The sequence below is a fragment of the Saimiri boliviensis genome, chromosome X (assembly GCF_048565385.1).
Source record: "Saimiri boliviensis isolate mSaiBol1 chromosome X, mSaiBol1.pri, whole genome shotgun sequence".
NCBI lineage: Eukaryota > Metazoa > Chordata > Mammalia > Primates > Cebidae > Saimiri > Saimiri boliviensis.
Window position 1 is genome coordinate 33,095,494 of NC_133470.1, and position 24,250 is coordinate 33,119,743.

Sequence of the window (24,250 nt, forward strand, 5' to 3'; positions counted from 1 at the left end):
AAAAATGTTCTTGCTTGTTTGTTCATTTTAAGACAACAGTTGTCCGAGGATATTAGGGAAGATCAATTGCTATCAGTGAGATCCTGGGACGACCTTAAGCAATTCCTGTGTTCTGGTTGCAGGCAAAGTTTCTCCCACACTATGGTTGAACTATATTTGTGCCTTACCTTTGTTTATCCATTTATAGGCTATGTTGCTGATAAAAGCACAATGCTTGGTAGTTCTTATAATATGCAGATTTCCTTTATAGCAGAAAAAGTTATATTTTTATGAGAGATTTTAAAATGTAACATTATAATGTCTTATGTTTTAGATTGGACAATTAATATATGTTGCAGAAGGAAAAGGCATGATCCCTTTGCCTTCCAGTTTCCTTCCAGTGAATGATTCTTCAAGTTCAGTTGATTGCATCAGTAGTCCAAAAGAAGGTAGAGTACACATGTGTTTTATTTCATTTATAATGTTGAGGAACGGACTGTTCCTCATATAGTTACCTTAGCATCTTCATAGCAAGCTTCTCTTCTATGTGTTTAGATTTTGAAAGGTGTCTTTTAACTTTATTGCATCAGCATCCATGAAATAGAGCACTATTTAAGCAGCTAAAAAAATTCAATGGTAATTTTTTAAGTCATCGTTTTCCAGTCTTAAGCTAAGCTAAATATTGGAATTTGGCATACAAAATATTTACTTGGCAAAACTTTCTAATTCTCAAATAATCTGCAAATTAATAAACTCTCAAAAGTATCTACATATTGTTATATAACCTGAAATTTTACCCTGGCCTCCAGTTGTTGATTATTGTTCTTTAAGAAATTAAGCATTAAAATGCTGTCAGTGACAGAAAATGGCAATTCTTGCCAGTTTTTGACAGGTGTCTTTTTTTTTTTTTTTCATATTTATGCCTACTCTCCCCCTACCTATCACTGATAGGAAGGATCACAGTGATCACTGAATTTTTGAGCATGTTGATGACATTTCTGTGGAAGAATCATTTGACTAGATCTCGTGGAGAATACCAGTAATCTTTAATTCCTGAAGACTTGCTCTTTAATTACTGAATTACAGCTAATAGACATGTTCTATGCATGTATTTTTACTCTATTTAATAAAGACTATAACTGCAATTTTATATGTCAAACCTCCCAAGTCCATCCTGGATAACAATGTCAAGGGCATAAGTGTTCATCGTATTCATTAATATTTCTTTTCTTCCCCCAGGCACTCATAAGGAAGATCCAGTTCTATATTTGAAATGTAAAGCCCATGAAGTCCTGAATGTGGATCTACAATTGCCGATGACTAATGAAGCCAAGGAAAAGGCTTTGGCTTTTGCAGCGCAGCGACAGATGTCAAGTATTGAGTATGAGCGACGGTTGATCACAGGCACTTTAGAGAGCAGCAGTGTTCGGGTGGTCATCGCCCTCCTGGGGCTGACCAAGATTGAGGTGGGAATGGAGAAATAGATAATTCATTTCAATTAATCTCTCTTTAGAAATATACAGACCTACAGAGCTATTACTATTTAAAATGTTATTTTGGTTAAATAAAATTTTTAGAAGGAAAAGCAGTGGATACTGAAAGATGGCTCAGTTGCCATTTTTTCCTTTATACTTCGTTAAATAATGAATCTGAAACAAAGCATTCTACTGTATAATTTAAGGCATTGTAGTGTAATCTTAATTCACAGCACTTGTCATTTCTGTTTGCACGTTAGAGTGTCCTGGAGAACTTAGAATCATGCCCATACCCAAGCCCCACTCAAGAACAATTAAATAGGAATCATTAGGAGTGTGTAGGTAGGAATATGTTCTAAAAGTTGCCCAGTATATTTTGCTGTGTACCCAGGTAGAATCATCTCTGGTGTCAGATTACCAGGCTGAGAAATCAGTCAAACCCTGTCCAGCTATATGACTGTGGGCTGGTTATTTAAACCTTCTCAAGCCTCAATTTTTATATTCTTTATATGGAGATACTGGTAGTTTGTAAAAACTTAAATAATATTATGTAAAATGCTTACTTCATATATATTGTGAGTGCACTCTTTATGCAATGGTGTTGAGGTGGTTATTATTACTAGTCTATAGTAATAGTTCACTACTATTACTATTAACTATTACTATAGCCTCTATCGTTATAGGTTAAAATAAGGTACAACCTATTTTTATGATTGAAATTAGTTACAGTCTATTCTCACAGAGCAGCCACAGTGATTCTTGCAAATGCAAGCCTGCTCATGTTGCTCCTGTGTGCATTTTCTTCTACTGCCTTTCCAGCTAATGTTTGATAAAAGCCCATATCCTTTGAATGACCCCCATGACCTGTCATGTGAGAGTCCATCAGTTCTGCTTCCTTCCCTCATCTCACCTTAACTGCTGGAGTCCATTCTCTAAGACCACTCCCTCAGCACATGCCTACTTGCTTTTCTTCAAACATGCCAGGTGTCTTCCTCATGGCCTTTGAACTTCCACTGTTATTTTTCCCTACACATTGGTGGGCTGCCTCTCTCGGTTACTTCAGGACTCTATTAAACTGCTATTACTGGCCAAGAGTGGTGGCTCACGCCTGTAATCCCACCACTTTGGGAGGCCAAGGTAGGTGGATTAACTGAGGTCAGGTGTTCAAGACCAGCCTGACAAATATGGTGAAACCTGGTCTCCACTAAAAATACCAAAACAAACAAAAAATAGCCAAGCGTGGTGGCATGTGCCTGTAGTCCCACCTACTCAGGAGGCTGAGACAGGAGAATTGCTTGAACGTGGGGGCAGAGGTTGCGGTGGACCAAGATCAGACCATTGCACTCCAGCCTGGGTGATAAGACTGAAACTCTGTCTCAAAAAAAAAAAAAAGAAGCTATTAGTGAGGTTCTGTTTTAGCAATTTATACAAATTGTTATATACATTGTTGTTTAAGATTTATCTTCATTTATATATATAAAAATATTTGGCACTGTAGAAATTATTTTTTTTTATTTGTCAGAATGCTAGAATCAATACAGCCTAATTGCAACCTAATCTAACAATTGGTGATAATATTTTTTCAATGACCTGGATATTGTAATACTGATTGGCTCAAATATGTTAAAGCCTGAGACTTTCATACTTTCTTGACTATACTGTGCTTCTAAGAATTTGATGGTTTTCTTTAACTCAAACCAAACCACTTATTTCTGATATAGAACATTAAAGTTTAGAATGTTCATGTTCAACTTTGAGCACACTGTTTCATTAGAAAATTTTAAGGAGTTGCCATTTCAAAATTTAATCCGGTTATAATGCCTCTCAGTTTCTTTTTCAATTCATTTTCTTCATTATTACCTCTTGTCAAAATATTTTACTTAAATTGCAAATTGTTGAGAGAGGGCTATTTTGTGTATACATATATAAAGTTTCTTTCTCACTCTTCCTTTTGCTGTTTCCTTGGAATTCAGCATATGTGTTTATTATTGCATTTAATCAATTATGTTTTTATTAGGTTTACTTCTATGTTTACCTGTTTCTCTTGTCAGACTGTGAAATCCTAGAATCTTAAGAACTTTTCTCACACGTTTTTGTCTGTCCTTTGACATTTTATATATGATATGAGCCTTGTCGTCGTTTAGTTGAATTGAAAATATGCCTAAAGAAATCAAAGTCACTTTTAATTTGTTTCACATACAGTTAGAGTTCTGGGCTTATATTAAGTGTCCCATTTTATGAAAAATAGTATTTAACTAAATTGTGTCTAGAGGAGCATATACATGGAGGCGAGTTGTTGTAACCTCCATTATATGAATGATCCTCGAGGGACTAAAAATAACAAACCTAGGTAAGAGGGCTTTTGAACATCTGTGGAGGGATGGGACCAGTTGTTTTTATAAATGTATAAAATTGTCATTAGTGAAATAGGAGGCCTCAGTCTGTACTACTAATAAGAATGTATCTGGTGTATTTAGTGGATAGATGTGAAGGAGTACAGGTTTCAACTCAAGGAGAAAAGCACTTTCTCAAATACTGGACAGCAGTGGAATGATTTCCTTCAAAGGCAGTGAATTCCTCAACACTGAAAGCATTAGCACAGGGGGCATTGGCCATCTCTCAGTAAAAGAGGACTCCGTTGGTTCTCTGAAATGTGTTTGTACTATTTTCCACCAATTAAATAAAAATAATGAAATGATCAAATTCAATCCTTGGTGGATTTTTTCCCAAAAGTGTAGTCTAAATACATAATGTTATCTTTTGTGTTTTGGAGGTCAAAGTTAAGAAAATTACTTTCTTATTTCACTGTTTGTTCACAGACTCTTACGTTCTTTCATACCTCAAAGTTGAAGCAGCCTAAGACAATTTCATACACAACGGAAGTGAGCCTTCCAGAGTATTTTCGGATCCCCGAGAAAATCTACATTCCTCAGATTCCAGAACCTCAACCTAAATTGACTAAATCTCAAGGAATTAAACCTGCCAAAGAAAGAGGTAATCAGCAATGTGTGGAATGAAAAATCTAATAGTGTTCCGGGAATGGTGATGTATTCACTTCACAGTTGAGGCAAAGAGAAATTACACTTTTACCGATAAAGTGTTCATAATATAACTAAAGAATTTCAGCAAAGTAAATACCAATTATTAAATGATGCTATGCATTACAATTAACATATTACATCATGATAATTGAAATTATGTGCTGAATTTGTGTGCTAAATTACTGGTAATGAAATTTGCAGACTTGCAAATTTATTAAAGAGCAGTAACCTATAAAGACAAAAAGTGCACTTTGAGGAAGGTGAGTTCTTGCTTTAAGAGTGGACTTGGTTACGGAAGTTGTGCTGAAGTTGTGGCTTAGGCTGGTTCTAAAAGATAGGAAAGATGTTGATTGCTAGAGGGTATCAGAGGAGAAGACTGTGTCATTTGTGAATAATTTATCTTTGATCTGGATCAGGGTTTTTATTAGTTGAGTACTATACTGAATTTTGATCTCCTGGTACCCCTTTATTCTGTTGCCATGATCAGTAAGATGTAATATAAATTTAATGTGAATATCGATACACTAGCATTACTAAATACAAGTGATAAGACATACACAAGTGACTAAATATTTTTATCTACTCAAAATACGTTTCTTTTTCATTTCAGTTCTTTTCAAGCAGCTGGATAATAGTAGGAATGTAATTTATTCACTAAGGCTATTCCTCGAATGTTCCATTATTCCAGTATCACGGATTCTCACTTATGCTTTTCCTAAATTTGGTTTTGTTAAATCTTCATTTGTTATTGTAGTATGGATTTGTGTTAGCTACAAAATATTTGTAAACCTGAAATGGTGGTTACAACTTATAAATTAGAAGATAGTCTGTTTACTTTCCCTCCCTAGGAGAACTGAGATCTCAGACTCAAATGCTAAGTGGCCATGCAAGTAACAAGGAATTAAGAGTTAGATTTGATCTAAGGCAGTAGGGATGATAGATCCTATGGTGAACTAGAGAGTAGATGCCCTGTCTAAACATTCACATTCAAAAAGTAAAAGTAAAAATAACCTGAGCTAACCAAACAACTGCGAGGAGATATTTGTCTTAGCAGCAATCAGTCTGAGACCCCTCATCATAAGTCATTGTCTTTTTAAGATCTTTATTAACTTCAGCTTTTCAATGTGCTATTAAAATTTTCAATGAGTAACTTGTTTTAGTAACTTGTTAATCCCTTTTGAGATAACTGGATAAAACTGCATCTACTTTAAAACACAGAGAGAATTGTGAATGTATTTATTCAGCCATTCATTCATCGACAATGTTGAGCATCAATTTCCATAGGCAAAATGTTAAAAATTGCCATATTCTTTCCTTTGGTGAGCTCATAGATAAGTAGCTCTTATAATACAATGAGATAAGTGTTATATATAGACACATATAGAATATATTTATAAATAAAATTAAGAATACAGTTCACTATATAGGATAATTCAAATTTTAAAGCATTTCACTTGGAGAAAATATATAATCAAGGATGAACAGCATAGAATTGACTTAAAACTCAAAGTATAGCCTTACTAAACACTCACAAAGACTGTGCCATATTTAAATAGTTTTTAACTGTAAGTGTAAGAGTTATTTATATTTTAAAATGTGTTCAATCAGATATTTTTCTAAGGCTGATTTTTTCTTTCATGTCAACTATTATCTATTTTGGACAGATATTTACTGTCAAAATATGAAAAAATAAAATGGCAAACAATTTTGAATGATCAAGCATAAAACTTTATGAATGTATTTGCCCTATCATAGTTTATGTCTAACTCGATTTTCTGTGCAGTCGAGTTTATAAAGGGATGTTTTCATCCTGTGTTTCTGTTTTCACTGTCTTAAACGGGCATTTAAATAAAGTAAGTTTAAGAAGAAGGACATTAGGAAACTTTCAAAAAAAGGATATTATAACTCAGGATAGTAACAAATGAAATAAAAAGCGTACCCTAAAGTCTGTGCATTCTGCCGTTCAGAGGTGGACTTGAGTAATGAAAAGGAATGGGATGCAAGCGTTGTAACTTTAATAAATGGAATTCTATTAGAATTTGCGCCTTAGAAGATTAGAGTTATGTGTTTAGAAAACATATTTTTAAGGTATAAACTGATTTGAGGAGAATGAATAAGCAAATTCTTGGCAATAAATATGGTAATATGGAAACAAAACTTTTTTTTTTTTAATTGGTGGCATGGAGAAAGAAACACATGACAAGAATTCATCTAGAGAATCAGGGATAGCCCAGGGTTCCCCCAACAGCAGAAGAAGGGTAGAAGTAGGGCCATATTTATGATCACTTGAAGTTCTAAACTCATCAAAAGAAGCTAGTTTTAAGGTATTAAAAAATGACTTTTTTTCCTCTTATATTAATGTTACCTATCAGTCTTTATTGAAACATTTAGTGATTTTAGGGACAAATTAACTATGATAGCAAAGGAGCAGAAGCTTTGTAATTCTTTACTTTTTTGACTCCCTTTCCTAGCCCCTGTATCTACTTTTATATTTGTAATTTTACATTATTGCTCTTTTAGAAGGCCCCCCCCCCCCACAAGTTGTGACAACCTCGTGCCTCTCAAAACTCAGAATTGAACCTGGGTGTAGATACTGATTTACAATCCCCTCTACATATGGTTGAAATTTATGGACAGGCAGAGCTTTATTGGCCTTAAATAGCATAGTTAAGCAAGAAAACTGCTATTATCCACTAGTGATTATCCAAATCACTTCCTCAATATAGAGGGTCCTATATGAGCAATATTTGCCAAAACACTCAAACAAAATGCTTTGGGCTGGTTTTGCTGATCACTTAATACGGAGCTCAAACCCTCGTTCCTAAGTGTTATGACTTCAGTTTCTAGTATTTTGCATAGCTCCAGTTTCTTCTGCTGCTCCTTCTCTCTTGGAAGAAGAAGAAGAAAGATTAATTCAAAATATTGATCTAAATATTGATCTTCTAATGTGACAGAACATGTTAGAAGAGTGTATTGTAGGAACACTGTTATCCTCTCCCTTCTCCCACCTTATTCTCATTTTCCTAATTTTAAAATATTCACTAATAATTAGCAGTTAAATTGCTGACTGACATACCAGTAAATCATCCATGACACCTTTTTAATATGTAATGTAATTGTATATATGTAGAAAATATTTATATCAATAACTAATTATATATGCACAGTCATCCCTCTGTATGCCCAGGGGATTTGTTCCAGAACCACCCGTGTATACTCAAATCCACTCATACTCAAGTCCTACAATGGATCTGAGAGAACTCACTGATAAAAAAAAATTCAGCCTTGGGTGTACACTGGCTTCACAGCCCATAGACACTGTATTTTTGATCTGCATTTGGTTGAAAAAAATCTGCATTAAGTGCACCCATACAGTTCCAATATATGTTGTTTAAACATCAACTGTAGTTCTCATTTTACAAAGATTAAATACATTAATAGCTAAAGAACTCTTCAGCCTCAAAATAAAGTCATAAAATTGTGAAAAAATGAAACTAAATTAATCATTAAAACTTATGAAATAGGTGAGGTGCAGTGGCTCATGCCTGTAATCCCAACACTTTGGGAGGCAGAAGTGGGTGGATCACCTGAGGTTCGGAGTTTGTTACCAGTCTCCAAACATGGTGAGACTCCGTCTCTACTAACAATACAAAAATTAGCCTGGCATGGTGGCAGGTGCCTGTAATCCCAGCTGCTAAGGAGGCTGAGGCAGGAGAATCACTAGAACCTTGGAGGCAGGGTTGCACTGAGCTCCATCTCAAAAAAAAAAAAAAAACCCAAAACCTTTGAAATATACTTCAAAAATAAACTCTACTTCTCTGTGTTGTATTGAATAGCCAGAAATGTATTTCAAACAGCATAAAAAAGAAATTTTATTTAACAGAATATCAAATTAAATGCTAGTTTTAATGATATAAACTGACTTTAATTGGAGCAAATCTATTATAATTTATTGTTAGCATTGCCAAAAATTACCTAATATTAAAAGTATGGTTTAGTTAATTTTTCTCAAAATACAGTGGGTTAAGCTTGTGTTTTTATGTTTGTCACATTTGTTTTTGGCAAAAACTCTTCAAATTTGCAAAACAAATTTAAAATAAAATTTCTTAAACTCAACTTAGAAATACAATTTACATGTATCTTTCAGATAGGATTGCCACAATTGCAAAGCATCCTGTCCAATTATAGTCTATGTAAGAATGTGATTACATTCTGGAAGGAAATCAGTAATTCATATGCTACATTTAAATCTTCTAAGACCAAAAAATAAATTTTTAGAAAACCGAAATTAGGAAGGGCAAGGAAACTACAACTCTGTTGTTGATCTTTAAATTTAAATTTATTTATAAATGTAATAAATGTTATTATAGTCTATCTTTTTATGGTTGTAAAAATAACCATAATGAATAATACTTGTCATTTGAATTTACATTGTGTAAAAAACTAAAAAAAAAAATTCACCTGTGCTCACCCTCATCTCCATTCCTCTATTTATTTATGTATTTTGATTTTAAGCTTTGTTTAGAGATCATTCACATACCATAAATTCACAAATTGAAAGTGTACAATTCGGTGGTTTTCAGCATATTTATAAATATGTGTCATCATTGCCACAGTGAATTTTGGAGGTCTCAAAAAGAAACCCAGTACTCATTAAAGATCATACCCCTCCATTATCCACAGTCCCATCAGCTTAAAGCAGTCACTAATCTAATGTCTATTTCTATAGACATGCTTATTTCGGAGATCTCATGTAACATGAATTGTATTTTATGACTGGCTTCTTCACTTAGCAGTATGCCTTTTCTTTTAATGGTCAAATAATATTCCATTGTGTGACTATGCCTTGCTTTGTTTATCCATTCACTAGTTAGTGGACATTTGGGTTGTTTCTACCTTTTAGCTATCATGAATAGTACTGCTATAACCATTTGTGTACAAGTTTTTATGCAGACATCTGTTTTTATTTATCGTGGGTGTACATCTGTGAATACAAGTGTTGAATTATATGGGTAACTCTATGTTTAAGCATTTGAGAAACTGCCAAACTCTTTTCCAAAGTGATGGCATTATCTTACATTCCTGCCGATAGTGTACAAGGATTCTAATTACTCCACATCATAGGCCACACTTGTTATTGTCTGAGTTCTTGATTCTAGCCATCCTAGTGGGTGGGTATGGTGTCTCATTGAGGTTTTCATTGGCATTTTCCCAATGAATATTGATGTTTAGCACTTTTCCATGTGCTTATTTGCCATTTTGATACTTTATTTGTATAAATGTTCAGATTTTTTACCCACTTTAAAAACAGGATTGTCTTTTTATCATTGAGTTGCAAGTGTTCTTTCTGTATTTCAGATACAATATGTTATCAGATAGATGTGTGATTTGCAAGCACACTTTACTCGATGTAAAGCAAAATTTACTTGATGTATATTCAAAGACAACTTCTGTGTGTTGTCTTTTTATTCTCTTGATAGTATCCTTTGAAGCACAGGAGTTTTTTATTTCAATGTAGTGCAGTTTAACTATTTTTATTGTTCTCATTGCTCTTGCTTTTGATCGTATCTAAGAATCCATTGCCAAATGTGTAGTCATGAAGATTTATCCCTATGTTTCTTCTAAGTCTTTTATAGCTTTAGCTGTCACATTTAGGTAGTTTATCCATTTTATGTTAATATTTGTGTATCCTGTGAGAACTTAATTCCTTTGGATGTGGCTACCAAGTTGTCTTATCACCATTTGTTGAAAACACTACTCTTTCCACATTGAATGGTCTTGGCATCTTTGTTGAAAATCAGTTGACCCTCTCACAGCCATTGCAGTACATTGATCTCCATAGAGACAGTGCCAGGATAAGTGAGAGCTAGATGGGCACTGGGTGACTCTGTGCCTCACTGAAGAAAAGTAATAAACATGGGCAAAGGAGACCCTAAGAAGCCGAGAGAGGCAAAATGTCATAATAGGCATTTTTTGTGCGAACTTACCGGGAGGGGAATAAGAAAAAGCACCCAGATGCTTCAGTCAGTTTCTCAGAGTTTTCTAAGAAGTGCTCAGAGAGGTGGAAGATCATGTCTGTTAAAGAGAAATGAAAATTTGAAGACATGGCAAAGGCGGCCAAGGCTTGTTATGAAAGAGAAATAAAAATCTATATCCCTCCTAAAGGACAGACAAAAAAGAAGGTAAAGAATCTCAATGCACCTAAGAGGCCTCCTTCAGCCTTTTTTCTGTTCTATTCTGAGTATCGCCCAAAAATCAAAGAATATCCTGGCCTGTCCATTGGTGACATTGCAAAGAAACTGGGAGGGATGTGGAATAACACTGCTGTAGATGACAAGCAGCCGTATGAAAAGAAGGCTGAGAAGCTGAAGGAAAAATACAAAAAGGATATTGCTGGATATGAAGCTAAAGGAAAGCTCGATGCAGCAAAAAAGGGAGTTGTAAAGGCTGAAAAAAGCAAGAAAAAGAAGGAAGATGAAGAAGATGAAAAGGATCAGGAGGAGGAGGAAGTTGAAGATGACGATGATGAATAAGTTGGTTCTAGTGTAGTTTTTTTTTCTTGTGTATAATGCATTTAATCCCTCTGTATACAAGTCATTCCTTTTAAAGAAAAATACCGAAATGTAACACTGTGTAAGATTTGTTTATAATCTGTACAGTGTCTTTTTTTTTTTTTTTTTGTATAGTTAACACACTACCGAATGTCCCTTTAAACAGCCCTGTTCTGGTGGTATATTCAGTAGCCACTAACCTTGCCTAGGAGAGTATGGGCATTGTGAATTCGCATGGAAATTTAAATCAGGTTCTTGTTAGTGCAGAGCACAAATTAGTTATATATGGGGATGGTGGTTTTTCATCTTCAATTGTCTCTGATACATCTTATGTGAAATAATTGTTGTTACTGAATATCACTCTAATTGCAAAAAAGAAAAAGTTGCAGCTGTTTTGTTGACATTCTGAATGCTTCTAAGTAAATAGTTTTTTAAAATAAAAAAAATCAATTGACCATACATACATAGTTTATTTCTATATTCTTTAATTTATCCCATTAGTCTATGTGTGTATTCTCATGCTAGTCTCAAACTGGTCTGATTACTATTGCTTTGTAGTAAGTTTTGAAATCAGAAAGTATGAGTGCTGCAATATTTTTCTTTTTAACAAGATTATTTTGCATCTTCCAGACCCTTCCCAACCCCATATTGATTTTAGAATGTGCTTGTTGATTTCTAAGAAGCAGCCTTCTGGTTCTGATAAGTATTGCATCGATTCTGTGGATCAATTTGGGGAGGATTGTTATATTAACAATGTTGTCTTGAATCAAATTTGGAATAATTTTATTTTACTTCTTTAAAATTCTTTTTTTTAAATAGGTTTTATATTTCTCAGTATAAATTTTACACTTTTTAAGTTAAAGCTATTCTTATTTCATTCTTTTTGATAATGTCTTAAAAGTGTTCTTAATTTCATGCTAAATTATTCATTGCAAATATACAGAAATACAGTATTTTTGTATATTGAAAGTATATCAAGGATAAGCAGAGCAAGATGGCAAAATACAAGGCTCCATTGAAGCCAGTAATATTGGCATGTGCCTGTAATCCCAGCTACTCAGGAGGCTGAGGCACGAGAATCACTTAAACCCAGGCGGCAGAGGTCGCAATGAGCTGAGATCGTCCCACTGCACTCCAGCCTAGGTGACAGAGTGAGACTCCATTTCAAAAAAAAAAAAAGAGGCTTTATGATCATCCCCTCTGCAAGGACACCAATTTACCAGTTATACACAGCCAGGAGCTGTGGCTTATGCCTGTAATCCCAGCTCCTTTGGAGGCTAAGGCAGATGGTTTGCTTGAGGCCAAGAGTTTGAGACCAGCCTGGCCAATATGGTGAAACCCTGTCTCCAATAAAAACACAAAAATTATCTGGGCATGTTGGCACAAGCCTATAATCCCGGCTATTTGGATGGCTGAAACACAAGAATTGCTTGAACCCCGGAGGCAGATGTTGCCATGAGCAAAGATCATGCCACTGGATCGAAAGTGAGGTATTGAAGCCTCCAACTATTATTATTATGTATTATTATAAAAAGGCCTATTTCTTTCTTTAATTCTGTCAGTGTGTGTTTTATATATTTGAGGATTACATTTTATGTATTTGAGGATTATATTTTATGGTTATATATATTTCTAATTGCTGTATCTTCTTAAATAATGGTACCTTTCATCATTCTATAGTGATGTTCTTTGGCTCTTTTAACATTTTTTGACTTAAAGTCAATTTATAATGATAGCATAGCCGCTCCAGCTCACTTTTGGTTGTTATTTGCCAGCGGTCACCAACCCTGGGTGTACTTCAGTGGCACCTGGTTACCTGCAACAAAATACATATTCCAGGTCCTACTCTAGACCTCCTGAATTATTCTCAGGTTGGAAGGAATCCAGGAACCTGTATTATCAAAGTTCTCCCTGCCCAGATCACTTGTGTAGTTAATCCGGATATTAGAATAAATTGGGGAACCACTGCTTACACAGCACAATGCCATCATGGTACAACATCTCCATTTCTAAAATGGAGAATGTTAGGCCCAGGAAACTTTTGTGTCTTCACAGAACTTGTAGGAGATCACATCAAGTCTCCTGAGTAAGCACTCAAGTCTACTAACTAATTAGAGTAAATACACTGAGAAAGCCTGCTAAGTCTTTCTCTATTCTGTTTCTATTATGTGATGCTGCACAAAATGTGATATCACACTGCTGTTTATTCTTACTCTAGTAATTGGCTTAGTTTGAGTACCCTAGAAAATAACACCTTAAGCAAGAATTAAACATGAATACTTTACTTGGGAGGTGCAAACTCAGGGCACTGAGAGTGGAACAATAAAAATAGTAACAAGGATGGGAAGTAAAGCAATACATGATACATGAGCTGTTGTTTCAGTATCCACAACTTATCTCTGTGAATACAATCATGCATGGCTTAACAAAGGGGATACATTCTGAGAAATGCTTTGTTAGGTGGTTTCATCTTTGTACGAACATCACAGTGTACTTACACAAACGTAGATGATATGGCCTGCTTGCTAGTCGTCTAGGCTATGTGGTACAACCTATTGCTCCGAGGCTGCAAACCTGCACAACAAGTTACTGTACCAAATACTGTAAGTATTTGTAATACAATGCCAATTATTTGTGTCGCTAAACATATCTGAACCTAGAAAAGGTACAGTACAAATAGGATATAAATTTTTTTTTTTTTTTTTCTGGAGACGGAGTTTCGCTGTTGTTACCCAGGCTGCTGGAGTACAATGATGCGATCTCGGCTCACCGCAACCTCCGCCTCCTGGGTTCAGGCAATTCTCCTGCCTCAGCCTCCTGAGTAGCTGGGATTACAGGCACGTGCCACCACGTTCAGCTAATTTTTTGTATTTTTAGTAGAAACGGGGTTTCACCATGTTGACCTAGATGGTCTCGATCTCTTGACCTTGTGATCTACCCGCCTCACCCTCCCAAAGTGCTGAGATTACAGGCGTGAGCTATTGCGCCCGCCTGGCCAATTTTTTTTTTTTTTTAAGACAGAGTCTTGCTCTGTTGCCAGGCGCCAGGCTGGAGTACGGTGGCATGATCTTGGCTCACTGCAACCTCCACTTCCTGCGTTGAAGCAATTCTTCTGCCTCAGCCTCCGTGTAGCTGGGACTACAGGCGCATGCCACCACGCCCAGCTACCTTTTTTTGTATTTTTTTAGTAGAGATAGGGTTTTACCATTTTGGCCAGGATGGTCTCGACCTCTTGACTTTGTGATCTGCCCACCTTGGCCTCCCAAAGTGCTGGGATTGCAGACTTGAGCCACCGCGCCTGGCCCAGGATATAACATATTTTTAAAAAGGTACACCTGTGCAGGACACTTTCCATGTATGGAACTTATAGGACTGGAAATTGCTGTAGGTGAGTCAGTGAGTGAGTGGTGAGTGAATGTGAAATCCTGGAAGATGACTCTACATTCCTGTAGACTTTATAAACACTGTATACTTAGGCTATACTAAATTTGTTTTGTAAATTTTTATATAATAATAAATGAATCTTGGCTAACTATAACTTTTTTGCTTTATAAACTTCTTAATAATTTTTAAACTTGTTGACTTTTGTAAGAAAACTTAGCTCAAACACAATATAGCTGTACAAAAATATTTTCTTCATATCTTTATTCTATAAACTTATTTTAAACTTCTACTTCTTAAACTTCTTTATTAAAAACTAAGACACAAGCACACACAGTATTCTAGGCCTACACAGAGTCAGGATCATCAATATTGCCATCTTTCACCTCCCCATCTTGTCCCATACTGGAAGGTCTTTAGGAACAATAGCATGCATGGAGCCGTCATCTCCTATAATAACTATAATAACAATATTTTATTCTGAAATGCCTCCTGAAGTAATTGCCTGAGAGTATTTTACTGTTAATTAAAAAATAATAATAATAAGTAGAAGAAGTACACCCTAAAGTGACAAGAAAATGTATAGTGCAATGAATAGATAAATCAGCAATACAGTCTGGTAATTATTTACCACGATAAATATATTCTGGTAATTGATTCCAAAAGTATTATGAACTGTACATAATTGTATGTGCTAGACTTTTATAACACTGGCATCTCAGTGGGTTTGTTTATACCGGCATCACCACATAATATGCATTGCAGCAGGACATTACAACTTCACTAGGCAATAGGAATTCCTCATCTCCATTATAATCTTATAGGACCACCATCATATGCTGCACTCAGTAGTTGACCAGAGCTGTTCCATAGTGCATGACTGTATGTGCATCAGATTGCTCAGCAGGTGTCTCTGGAAAGTAAGCTTGAGCAATCAGTGTGAGAGAGAAAATAAAAGGAATTTTATCTGCATGTTTAACCTCCTTGTCTCTTGTACCTGTCTGCTAAACTTTACTCCATGGTGAGTTAAAGGCCCTAGCATTTAAGGTGGCATTCTCTAGCTAAGGTGTCAGATTCCATGCTCTACCAGGGCAAAAGGAGCCTGAAATTGAGCATGCAGCTGGTTTGCTTGGTTGTAAAGCAGCAGTCAAGGGGTTGGCTCTATTGCTTCTGACACAAAATATAGGTCCCCTCAAGCATAGGAACCTGGAAAAAAAAGAGAATTGGCTAAAGTTGCTAGAGGTGGTGGTAACAAAGGAATTGGAGGAAGCACATAAAAAAAATTGGAGGAAACACATAAAATATATCACATACTAAAAAGTTGTCATACTGTTCTTTTAAAGAAGTCTACTAGTTACATTGTCAGTAGCATTAAATGTAGAAAATTTCTGATTTCTTTCCCTTCCCCCTACCTTCCCCGTTGATATGTTCCATCCCAGGTCCTGAGTCAGTTTTTGTCCCAGGAGTGGGATCCAGAAACCCATCTGTTCTGACTGCCAGTCTCCCATGTCATACTTGCAGTGTAGTGAGTACCAGTCTGTTAGCCCTGGCTCCTCATTTGCATTGTCACCACCCAATGGGTTCTCCTTGACTTCTGCCTAGACAGAGCCAATTTATCAAAACGGGGGAATTGTAATAGACATAGAGTTTAATTTATGGAGAGTTGGCTGTATGGGAGACCCGAGTTGTTTCATTGCTCAAATCAGTCTTCCCAGTAATTCTAGGATTGAAGTTTTTAAGGCTAATTTGGCAGTTAGGGGCTCGAGAAGTGGAAACTGCTGATTGGTCAGAATAGAGATAAACTCATAGGGGGCCGAAGCCATACTCCTTGCACTGAATCAGTTCCTGGGTAGAGGCCACAGGACCAGATGAGCCAGTTTGTTATCTGGCACGTGGCAGCAGATCCATCCAGTACCGGGCCTACAAAATACCTCAATCACTGATCTTGGGATTTACAATAGTGATGTTATCCCCAGGAGCAATGTGGGGAGATTCATAATCTTATAGACTCCAACTGCATGACTCCTAAGCCATAATTTCTAATCTTTTGTCTAATTTGTTCTGTAAAGGCAGGCTAATCTCCAGGCAGGAAGGGGGTTTGTTTTGGGAAAGAGCTGTTACCATCTTTGTTTCAAAGTTAAACTATAAACTAAGTTCCTCCCAAAGTTCGTTTGGCTCAGGCCCAGGAATGAACAAGGACAGCCTGGAGGTTAAAAGCAAGATGGACTTAGTTAGATAAGATTTCTTTCACTGTCATTATTTACTCAGTTACACTTTTTGCAAAGGTGGTTTCAGCATGATCCACCTTTGGGATACATTTCCTTCTGTCATGTCTGTCCCAGCACTCAGGCCTAGGTTTCTACTTTATTTCTTAAAAGCCTGGTTTGTTGCTGCCAGGCTCTTTCCTTGGGTACTGGTACACTCTTCCTGCCATCCATCGTTGTTCTGGATAGCCCTAAGCCCCACAAACAGAAATCTTTCCCTCAAGGTAGGGATCCTGGGTCTGTCTGTCTGTCTGTCTTTTTTTCTTTTTTGAGACAATCGCTGCCTCCTCGGTTCAAGCAATTCTCCTGCCTCAGCCTCCTGAGTAGCTGGAACTACAGGCATGCACCACTGTGCCTGGCTAATTTTTTATTTAGTGTTTTAGTAGAGACAGGGTTTCACTATGTTGGCCAGGCTGGTCTCGAACTTGTGATTTGCCCACCTCAGCCTCCCAAAGTGCTGGGATTACAGGCATGAGTCACCACACACAGCCAGTCTTTCTTAATTGTGGAATTGGCCTCTTTCACACCAGCCTTACCCATTTCTTCTTTTCTCTGTGTGACTTGCTTTATTTTAAGCTTGCTTCTTACTTAGACAACCCCAGTAATAACTGTCACTTGATGGATATGCCTTTTTCCTGCTGCCCTCACATACTTATCTTCTCATAGTCAGAGTCTGTACTTCGTTTAGTTGCAAATATATGTCCTATTAACATTTTGTTTTCTGCTCATTCCAAATTCTTTCCTCTTACTCTGCATGCACCAAACTACAGTGAGGCTTGACTGTGTTCTATGTTATTTTAAAAAATACACTTTAAGTCAAATAAGGTAATAGAACCAAATCAACATAATGGTAATATCCAAGACTGCGTATATTCTTTATCCTTATAATTTTAATATATTTTCAGTTTGATAAATGACTCACTTTGCCTTTCATTGCCTTACATTTATAGACATAGAGCTGGCACGTAAAAAAAGTAAACTTTATAAAGTTTCTTACTCTTTCTGTTAGGTCTTCAGTGGTAAACATATGCTCTAGAATTATACATCTAGGGAAGCATTTAATCAGAAATTTTAGTAGTCTTTTCCATTATTTTAAGTCCTAGAGAACATGCTGTTTATTGGCGTGCTAGCAGCTCATTCATACTAATTTGCACACTTAGTAAATCAGTCTGCAAGAACTTAAAAATAAACTCTGTTCAAAATAGAGTTTATTTTTAATACAGGACAATTAAAGACTGTTTATGGTATTCAGAAATGAAAACGCAAAATACAAAGTTAATTTGCTGTCAGCAATCCCTTGCTTCCTTCCTTATGGAGGGGTTAATTAGAAAGTGAAATCTTATGTCAGATATTTTCTTTGGGTAATTTTGTCTTCCTATAAAATTACAGAAATCTTACTATTTAAAATGCTATCAAGCTAGAACTCCTTGATAGGTCCCCTCCTAAATGACCCATGAAGGCCTTCAGAAATCCAAAATTTCAACAGCAGCCAGCCATTCCCATGTATCCTATGAGGAATGCCCAAAAATGACCATAGCTGTAGGGGATTATCAATGATGTATGGAATCTCACATGAAGATCTGGTAGTAGTGGTGGCAGAGATGGAAAGAGTCTAAGTGAGTTGTGGTGCATTTTGCTGATGAAAAAGCCAAACTCTGTGAAATACTTAAAAACGTTTATTCTGAGCCAATATGAGGACCGTAGACAGGAGAACCATCTCAGGAGATCTTGAGAAAGTGCCTGAGATGGTTGAGTTACAGTTTGGTTTTATACATTTTAGGGAGACGTTACAGCAAAGACATAAGGCAATACATGTAATGTTATACATTGGTATGGCCTAGAAAAGCTGAACATCTCAAAGTGAGGATAGGGAGGGCTCATTACAGTTATAGAAGGATTAAAAGGTATTCTGGTTGGCAATTGGGTTAAAGAGTTAAGCTAAAGACTTTCAGTCCTGGAAAGAAATACATGAGTTAAGATAAATGGAGTTGTAGAAGGTTCATCTACTTCATGTAGATGAAGCTTCCAGATAGCAAGTATTAGAGAGAATAGATGGTAAACGCTTCCCCCCCGCCCCCCTCCCTGCCGGCTGGCCTTAGAAGGTGTCAGATGCTTAGTTAATCTCTCCTAGATCAGAAAAGGCCTAGATGAATTAATGAAGATTCTAAGTAGATGCAAAATTACGCCCACAAAAGACAGCTTTGCAAGGCCATTTCAAAATATGTCAAAGACATGTATTTGGGGGTAAAATGATTTTATTTCATTCAGGGTTTGTTTTTTGTCATGTGATGCTATACCAGAGTCAGTTTGAAATTTGATATCTTTTTGCCACACAGAGTCTCTTTCATCAGTCTTATGATATCTATTTTAATCTTAATGCTGGTCAGTTGTGTCTGAACTCCAAAAGGGAGAGGGTATAACAAAGCATGTCCAGCCTCCCTTTCCATCATGCCTGGTAATTCAGGTTTTCAGGTTTCCCTTGGCCCAGAGGGGGTCCGTTCAGTGGGCTAAGCAGTTGGGGTTATATTTTTGTTTGTAATATTACTGGCGGGACAAGAGTTTATTGTGAAAGGAAAGTAAATCTCGATGTCCCCAAATCACTAAGCTAAAGGGAAAAGTCTAGCTGAGAACTGCTGAGGGCAAACCTGCCTCTCATTCTATTCACGCTCACTGAGATAAATGCACATCTAACTGCCTACTTTGGAGAGACTAATGAGAAACTCAGAAAAATATAAACATTTGTCTCCTATCTACCTATGACCTGGAAGGCCCCTCCCCGCTTCGAGTTGTCCTGCCTTCACCTTCCTTTCCAGACTGAACCAATGCACATCTTACACATATTGATTGTTGTCTTATGTCTCCCTAAAATGTATAAAACCAAGCTGTGCCCCTACCACCTTGAGCACATGTTGTCAGAACCTCTTGAGACTTGGTCACATCATGGGTGTGCGTCCTCAACGTTGGCAAAATAAACTTTCTAAATTAACTGAGACCTGTCTCAGATTTTCAGAGTTCACATTATCAATTATAAGTTGAGTAAAAACAATCTCGAAATCCAAAATTGGATGCTCCCAAACCCCAAATGCTCAAAGTCAGAAACTTTTTGATCACCAACATGATGCCACAGTTGAAAAATTTCATATTTGATCTCGTATTAGGTCACAGTCAAAAGGCAGTCAAAACTTGTTTCATGAACAAAATTATTTAAAATAGCATATCAAATTATCTTTGCACTACAGTTATAATGTGTACATGAAACATAAATAAATTTTCTGTTTAGACTTGGGCCCTATCCCCAAGTTATCTCATTATGCATATTTGTGTATTACAAAATCTGAAAAAAAATTCTTTAATCTAAAATACTTTTGGTCCCAAGCATTTCAGATAAGGAATACTTAACCTGTTAACAGAAAGATATATGAAGACATATATATATATATATATATATATATATATATACACACACACACACACACACACACACACATATATATGTATATATGTCTATAAAGATGTGAATTTTTCCTTAAATCATTACAGAACTTCCCGTGCAGGAAAAAATAAACAAATACCCTACCTACATTTAATAGTTAGATGCTAGTTTGATACAGGAAATGTGCCCAACATCTGCATATTGAGTTATCTCCATAGTTAGATACCGTAAAGTAAATATGGAACGATGTCCTCTACAAGTGACCACCTAGGACAGATAAATCTCTTTTCTTACTAGGCACAAATGAGAATAAGGAAAAGCAGAAATAAAATTTCTGGCTGGGCCTGGTGGCTCATGCCTGTAATCGCAGCACTTTGGGAGACCAAGTTGGGCAGATCATGAGGTCAAGAGACCGAGACCATCCTGGTCAACATTGTGAAAACCAATCTGTACTAAAAATATTTTTTAAAATTAGCCAGGCATGGTGGCAGATGCCTGTATTCCCAGCTATACGGGAGGCTGAGGCAGGAAAAATGCTTGAACCCGGGAGGTGGAGGTTGCAGTGAGTGAGTCAAGACCATGCTATTGCACGCCAGCCTGGCAACAGAGTGAGACTCCATCTCAAAAAAAAAAAAAAAAAAAAAAAAAATTCTACAATGCCAGAAGACAATAGAATACCTAAATTTACACATAGACAGGTTATAGTGAAACCATAGAATGGCAAAGAGAAGAGAAATTCCAAAAAACAATGAGAGAAAAAAGGCAGAAGATTTTTAAAGGAACAAGTTATACTGAAGGCAGAATTACCAACAGTAACATTAGAATCCAAAGACAGTAGCGTTATAGTGCTGATGAAAATTAACAGCCAGTCTAGAATTTTATATCCTAGTGAACTAACACTCATGAGTAAAGATGAAATAAAAACATTTGTAATTCAACAATGAACTTGAGACAATTTAAAATTCAAGAGATTTTGGTAAAAGAAGAAGTAGAAGGCCTCATTGGTGAAGGAAACTGAATTCAGAAGAAAGAATTGGGATTCAAGAACAATGGTTACTGAAATAATCAGTAAATGTGGGTAACTCCCATGAGGATTTGACTGTAGAAATAATAAGAATACATAATTCAGGTGTTATCAAAACAAAGTGAGCTCAATTACTCGACAACAACATTGTGAGGAAGGGTTTGCCATTATAGACATGTAAGGTTCTTACATTTTAGGGAGCAAGGTTGAATTATTGTAAGACATTTTCATGTGAAGTATAGATGTTGACTATTTGGGGCAGTGAAAAGTATAGAGATAGAATGTATAATTTCTAAACCAGTAGAGACATAAATGAAAATAAACAAATCTTGATGAATTCGACAGAAAGGAACAAAATGTGGTAAAGTATGTCATAAAGTGAAATGTTAAACACAGATATATCATTAATCACAATAAATATGAGCAGACTAAACTACAAAAGGTGATATTTTCACAATGAAAGCTAAAATGTAGCTTTATACTGTTTATAAAATTACCTGGTACAATATCAAAAAACCTATACCACATAATTACTAATCATAAACAGCTAATATAAATTAATATTAAAATAAGTAGACTTTATGGTAAATACATGTATTACTTAATTTAAAAAAGGAAGAATTCCAACTTAGAGAAAAAAATGGAAATTATTTATACCTAAACACATATTCTCAAAATGTATAAAGCAAAAAATTAGTATAAAAACAGAAATGATCAAATTCTAAATTACAGTGGAAGATCTTATTAGACCTCTCTCAATAATTGACAGATCAAGCAGACAGAAAATTAGTAAAGCCCTACTAGATTTGAACTACAAAATTATTATTTTTTTTATTGCATATTAGGTTTTGGGATACATGTGAAGAATATGCAAGATTGTTGCATAGGTACACACATGGCAGTGTGATTTGCTGCCTTCCTTCCCATCACCTATATCTGCCATTTCTCCCCATGCTATCTCTCCTCAACTCACCACCCCCTACTGTCCCTCCCCCATTTCTCCCCAGCTGACCCCAGTGTGTAGTGCTCCCCTCCCTGTGTCCATGTGTTCTCATTGTTCAGCACCCGCCTATGAGTGAGAACATGCAGTGTTTGATTTTCTGTTCTTGTGTCAGTTTGCTGAGAATGATGGTTTCCAGGTTCATCCATGTCCCTACAAAGGACACGAACTCATCGTTTTTTGATGGCTGCATAATATTCTACGATGTATATGTGCCACATTTTCCCTTTCCAGTCTATTATTGATGGGCATTTGGGTTGGTTCCAGGTCTTTGCTATTGTAAACAGTGCTGCAATGAATATTCGTGTGCATGTGTCCTTATAATAGAATGATTTGTAATCCTTTGGATATATACCCAGTAATGGGATTGCTGGGTCAAATGGAATTTCTATTTCTAGGTTCTTAAGGAATTGCCACAGTTTTGTCTTCCACAATGGCTGAACTAATTTACACTCCCACCAACAGTGTAAAACTGCTCCTATTTCTCCACATCCTCTCCAACATCTGTTGTCTCTAGGTTTTTTAATGATCGCCATTCAAACTGACATGAGATGGTATCTCAATGTAATTTTGATTTGCATTTCTCTAAATGACCAATGATGATGAGCATTTTTTCATATGTTTGTTGGCCTTGTGTATGTCTTCTTTTGTAAAGTGTCTGTTCGTATCCTTCGCCCACTTTTGAACGGGCTTCTTTGTTTTTTCTTGCAAATTTGTTTTGGTTCTTTGTAAATTCTGGATATCAGCCCTTTGTCAGATGGGTAGACTGCAAAAATTTTTTCCCATTCTGTTGGTTGCCGATTCACTCTACTGACTGTTTCTTTTGCCGTGCAGAAGCTGCGGAGTTTGATTAGGTCCCATTTGTCTATTTTGGCTTTTGTTGCCAATGCTTTTGGTGTTTTGGTCATGAAGTCCTTGCCTACGCCTATGTCCTGGATGGTTTTGCCTAGATTTTCTTCTAGGGTTTTTATGGTGTTAGGTCTGATGTTTAAGTCTTTAATCCATCTCGAGTTTATTTTAGTGTAAAGTGTCAGGAAGGAATCCAGTTTCTGCTTTCTGCACATGGCTAGCCAGTTTTCCCAACACCATTTATTAAACAGGGAATCCTTTCCCCATTGCTTGTTTTTGTCAGGTTTGTCAAAGATCAGATGGTTGGAGATATGTTGTGTTGCCTCCGAGGCCTCTGTTCTGTTTCATTGGTCTGTATCTCTGTTTTGGTACCAGTACCATGCTGTTTTGATTACTGTAGTCTAATAGGTTTTTCTGTAGCTATTAAGGCTAGCTTTGCTGTGCTGGTAATGATTGGCCATCCTTGCCATTTACATACTACAGTGCTCTGACATCTGTCTATGACCTTCTTTCCCTGTGCTTTAGGGCACCTGGGAGAAAGTGCACTTAAACTTTTCAGTAAAATGAGACAGGGAACTGCACACTAGTCTGCCCTGCTGGCAAATACTTATGAACTTCATGGAAGGCAAGTCCAGGGATTTCAGGCATTTGAGGTTGATCAGGTAAAAAGGGTCACATGACATACTTTTAGTATTCCAAATACTTTTCCTTTTCCTTCCTCGATTCCTACTTCCCCTCTCCTTTATTTTTATCCTCCTTTCTTATTTTCTTCCTTTCTTTCCTCTTCCCTTCCCCTCTATCTTCCTATCACTCTTTGTCTTTTACCCCCTAAGTATTATATTATTTTAAATCTTGATGGTGATAGAAAAGGAAAAGAAGTTCATCCTCTTTTCGAGTAATAAAACCAATTTTAACCAATATTTTAAAAATTGAATTTGTCAATAAGTATAGGTCTTTATTATTTTAAATTATTTTATTGAATATTATAGTAAATATAACAATTTAAACAGCTAATTTACCTCAGAATTTTTTTTTTTTTAGTTTTCTGTGTGAACCTTATTAAACAAAATTTCTAATACAAATTTTTGACAAAATAAACACTGTAAATTTTTTAATTGCTGAATTCTTTTTTAAAATATCTATGGCCACATTTCATATTTTTATTAAAGAGGAAACAGTAACGAGCAGTTGTTAACGCACAATCACTTACTTTTCTATATGAGTCAGATACTCATGTGCCTTCAAAAAAATAA

At 36.1% G+C, this 24,250-nt stretch overlaps 1 protein-coding gene and 1 pseudogene across 1 annotated transcript in view; both read left to right on the forward strand.

The window, feature by feature from the left end:
• The window catches only part of CFAP47 (cilia and flagella associated protein 47), a 440,981-nt gene that overhangs the window by 277,884 nt on the left and 138,847 nt on the right, over nucleotides 1-24,250 (forward strand). The window contains exons 43-45 of the mRNA XM_003924170.4: nucleotides 314-428; nucleotides 1,219-1,445; nucleotides 4,274-4,448. Coding sequence (XP_003924219.4) covers nucleotides 314-428; nucleotides 1,219-1,445; nucleotides 4,274-4,448 — 517 coding nt within the window. The remainder of the gene's footprint in view (nucleotides 1-313; nucleotides 429-1,218; nucleotides 1,446-4,273; nucleotides 4,449-24,250) is intronic.
• On the forward strand, nucleotides 10,412-11,028 carry LOC101027406 (high mobility group protein B1 pseudogene; annotated as a pseudogene).